This window comes from Physcomitrium patens, chromosome 23, assembly GCF_059467195.1.
Source record: "Physcomitrium patens ecotype Gransden chromosome 23, ASM5946719v1, whole genome shotgun sequence".
NCBI classification, from domain to species: Eukaryota; Viridiplantae; Streptophyta; class Bryopsida; order Funariales; family Funariaceae; genus Physcomitrium; species Physcomitrium patens.
In genome coordinates, this window is record NC_143432.1 from 13,863,906 (window position 1) to 13,867,376 (window position 3,471).

A 3,471-nucleotide genomic window follows, 5' to 3' on the forward strand; every position below is an offset into this window, starting at 1 on the left:
TTTTTAGTAGAGGTTTAGTAACTAGTGAGTACCTAGTAAGAAACAATGACTTCTCAACAGTGTAAAGAGTGAGTGTTTGAAATTGTATTACAGTGCTATTTTTCTTATAATAAAGAGCGTTAGTTGTTAATTCTCAATCAGTGTTTAGAGTGCAGTGAAATAAAAGCAGCTACGGGTGAAGCTTGAAACCAAAAAATAGAGAATTCAAAGTGCTCTAAATTGGTAGTTATCGGTTGGATTTGGTGTATGACAGCACCAACTTCTTAACCAGCCCAATGACTAACACGAAATAACAACAACTAAGGATTTGCTCTTCCACATCATGCTCGCAATCAAAAACAATATTGCCATTGCCAGTTTCGTTGCAGTAGTCGGCAGTGAATGAGGCGGCCTCCTTCCGATCATTGAATTAAAAAAAGTTTCGTTATGTTCACACAAGGCATTTTGTTAGACTAACTACCTAACTAAATTTGCTATGCCACAATCTCCTACTCGAAAGACCAACCATCCACGACAAGCGTCTCCATGTCCACCCGGCGGCCATGCACTTCTCCAAAAGACGGAGTTACAGAGGTGGGAGCACCTCGAATCGGAACAGTACCGTATCAATGTTGTGGCCAGTGTTCGGCGAGGTCCATCCGAACTTACGTACTCGCCGACCCACTCTCCACCCTCGCGGAACACCGAACCCTTCCACGAGCTGTAAGTGGTTCTTAACCTGCAAGAAAGGGAATCCAGCTTTTACCCAAGCCTCATTGTGCGAATCCGGAATCTCGTCCACGGAGATGGTCACCGACTTTTGCGCCAGTTGGAACATTCTCACTAGCACTGCACACATTTCCACCTCGTCAAGGTACTGGAGGGTCGAGACACACACGACGTGGTCGAACGATGTGGTGGTGTCCATAATCACGTCCTGAAGGGGACCAATCTTCACTTCCTTGTATGTCTCCGGGATTGGATTCTTCTGAACCATTTGCTCGGATACGTCATTGCCCACGATCGTGCTCAGTTCTATGCCGTCTTTGCGTTTCCTTTGATGCTCGTGGAGCATGCGACTAAACTTTCCCGTGCCGCTGCCCAATTCAAACATCGTGCCGGAATAATCGTAGTCGGCGATTAGAAATTCGTAGTTCGAGGCCATCGTTCCCAAATAACTTTCGTAGGTCGTCGAGAAGGAGTCGAATACCTTGGCCACAGGAGCAGCCTTGATCTTGTGCTTTCCCAGCTGCTGCAGTCTGCTGTTGATCATCACGTTCACAAGCGCGCGATGACCGCCGGGAAACGTCTCGCGGATCACGATGTCCTCCCACTCGTGCTCCCAGCGGTAGAACACCGCCGGCCCCGCGTTGACCTCCAGGATGAAGGGCTTACCGTCTGACGCTCGAACCCTAATATCCACATTGCCCCAGCTGTTTCCTGCCATTTGGTTGACGTGCCAGGCTCTCTCCGCCAGATTGCGCAACATGTCGAAGAGCGTCGGGTCTTTGCAACGCACCAGGAGCTCCTCACGCATCTCCGGGTGGAACTTGATGTCGAAAGTCATGAAATCAGCGCCGGCGTTGATTGCGGGGCATCGGTAGGTAGTCGGGTTTAGCGCCACGGGCGTGTTGCCCATCTCGATGAGAATGACGGAGTAATCGCGCCCAGGTATGTACTCTTGGACGACAATGTCAGTATCACTACCGTCGAAATGAGCAACTCCGTTGACATTAGCACTGTCGTTAACGTGATCACTTCCATCGACATGGGCGATTCTATTGCCGTTGACGCTCCCGTTATCGTGATCACTTCCGTTGACATGGGCACTCCCGTTTCCGTCAGCGCTCCTATTGCAGTGATTGGCGATGGTTGCGGCGGCTTCCTTTCGACCGGGAGCAAGATACTCATTGATGCGGGCCAGCTGCTGATCAAGTTCGCTTTGGTTCTTGCACACGGACCTTTCGTCGATAAACATTGACGCGCACATCTTCGCCGGTTTCACAAACACCGGGAACTTCATGTCAGCACCCCTTGCCGGCACTGGCAATCCAGATTTCTTGGCCGCGTTGTAGAAGTCGAGCTTCGATCGTCTCAAGACCTTGCTCTGATAACCCACAATTGGAACTCCCAAAGACTCCAAGTATTCAGTAGCCTCTATACCCGCGACGGTATCCTCGAGTTGGCCCCACATGAAGTTGAGGAACATGTCGAAGCCCTCGGCGACGGCAGCATCGATCTGGGCGTTGGCAGTGGCTTTGTTGATGTAACGGTGATGGAATTCGTGTTGGGAGGTGAACATGGCGGGGTCTGGAAAGCTGGGGTCATTGATGGCAAGGGCTTGGGTGGAGTCTGCGTAGGGAGCCTGGAGAACACAGATCTTCATGGCGAATGGTTTGGTACTAATTCCGCAGCTTGATCAGAAATCGCTGAGGAGGAATACGCCCGTACGAAAGAAGCTGTGCTTGTTCTCGAAACCTGCAGATGGCCAGGAAAGTCAACAGAATGTCATGCCTGCACATGCATATTACAGTCACATACAAGAGTATAAAAACTCTCGAACGAACGAAATTTGTTTTTCCATGTAGCAGCAGTCTGGCTAGTACCGTGGGCAGAAGAAAACATGAAAGGCACGATGATAACTATTCACATCGGATGGGACGTGACCGTGAAATCAGACCAGCGTTAGTAGCTCTTATTACAAACACCTGAAATTCATGCACCGAGGATTGAGTGTCCAGGACTATGTGACCCCTGAAGCTGGTCTATCACAACGTGAATTGTATCTTCGAATTGCACCACCTTTGGAAAATTATGACCTAGACTCCCTGCACGAAGTAGACTCTGCGAGTAAACAAGAATAAGACGCGGCTTCTGCAACAAGGAGGCCTTCAGACCTTACCGAATATGAAATTGCGGCATGCAGGAACGTCCGCCTCTAAAAGAGTAGAATGGCTGCACGCATGTCGAGAGGGATGAGAACGTCAGGTTCCGGCTTATTTATCTCCCCCTCTCTCACATGAACCTCGTGGGGACCTGGCACCATTTCTTCGCGTCTTTCCAGGATGGATTGTCAGTGCCCTCTCAAGTACAATTGCTGCATTGACGTCAGGTTCAGTCGTACTTATCTCCCCCTGTCTCACATAGACCTCATCATTCCTTCACTTGGGCTGTTTTTAACAGAAGCAGCGATCATCGTGAAGTTGCTGTTTTCGATATTTTTCAGTTTGCTGATTGAGTGGAGTGATCTACAACGGAGAGAGAAAAGTATCTTGAAGGGTATATATTATTATATTCTTATATCATATCAAGACAGAGTAGGTCAAGGTACTCTCTATCACTATCAATAACAAATGACCTTATTCTCTAGATAAATCTAGTACAAGCGTTACATCTCCTATTCCACAATAGTACATAACACTGTCTTTTTGAAGGACTCAACTTGAAACTTTAATTAAAAATAATAAGTTTGTGCAAAGTAAAAAAAATCAG

General features: G+C 48.2%; 1 protein-coding gene across 6 annotated transcripts; it reads right to left on the reverse strand.

Moving 5' to 3' along the window:
- Positions 1–373: 373 nt before the first annotated feature.
- Positions 374–2,940, reverse strand: LOC112275691 (putative methyltransferase cpaM). 6 transcript variants are annotated; one of them, XM_024506278.3, is made up of 2 exons: positions 2,882–2,940; positions 374–2,457 (listed from the first exon to the last, which is right to left on the reverse strand). In XM_024506278.3, the coding sequence occupies exon 2, from the start codon at positions 2,363–2,365 to the stop codon at positions 566–568; it is 1,800 nt and encodes a 599-aa protein (XP_024362046.1). In that variant the 5' UTR covers positions 2,366–2,457; positions 2,882–2,940; the 3' UTR covers positions 374–565. The 6 variants fall into 6 exon arrangements, with proteins under 6 accessions (XP_024362046.1, XP_024362049.1, XP_024362050.1 ...); XM_024506281.3 differs by having other exon boundaries at positions 374–2,493; XM_024506282.3 differs by having other exon boundaries at positions 2,877–2,940.
- Positions 2,941–3,471: the final 531 nt, after the last annotated feature.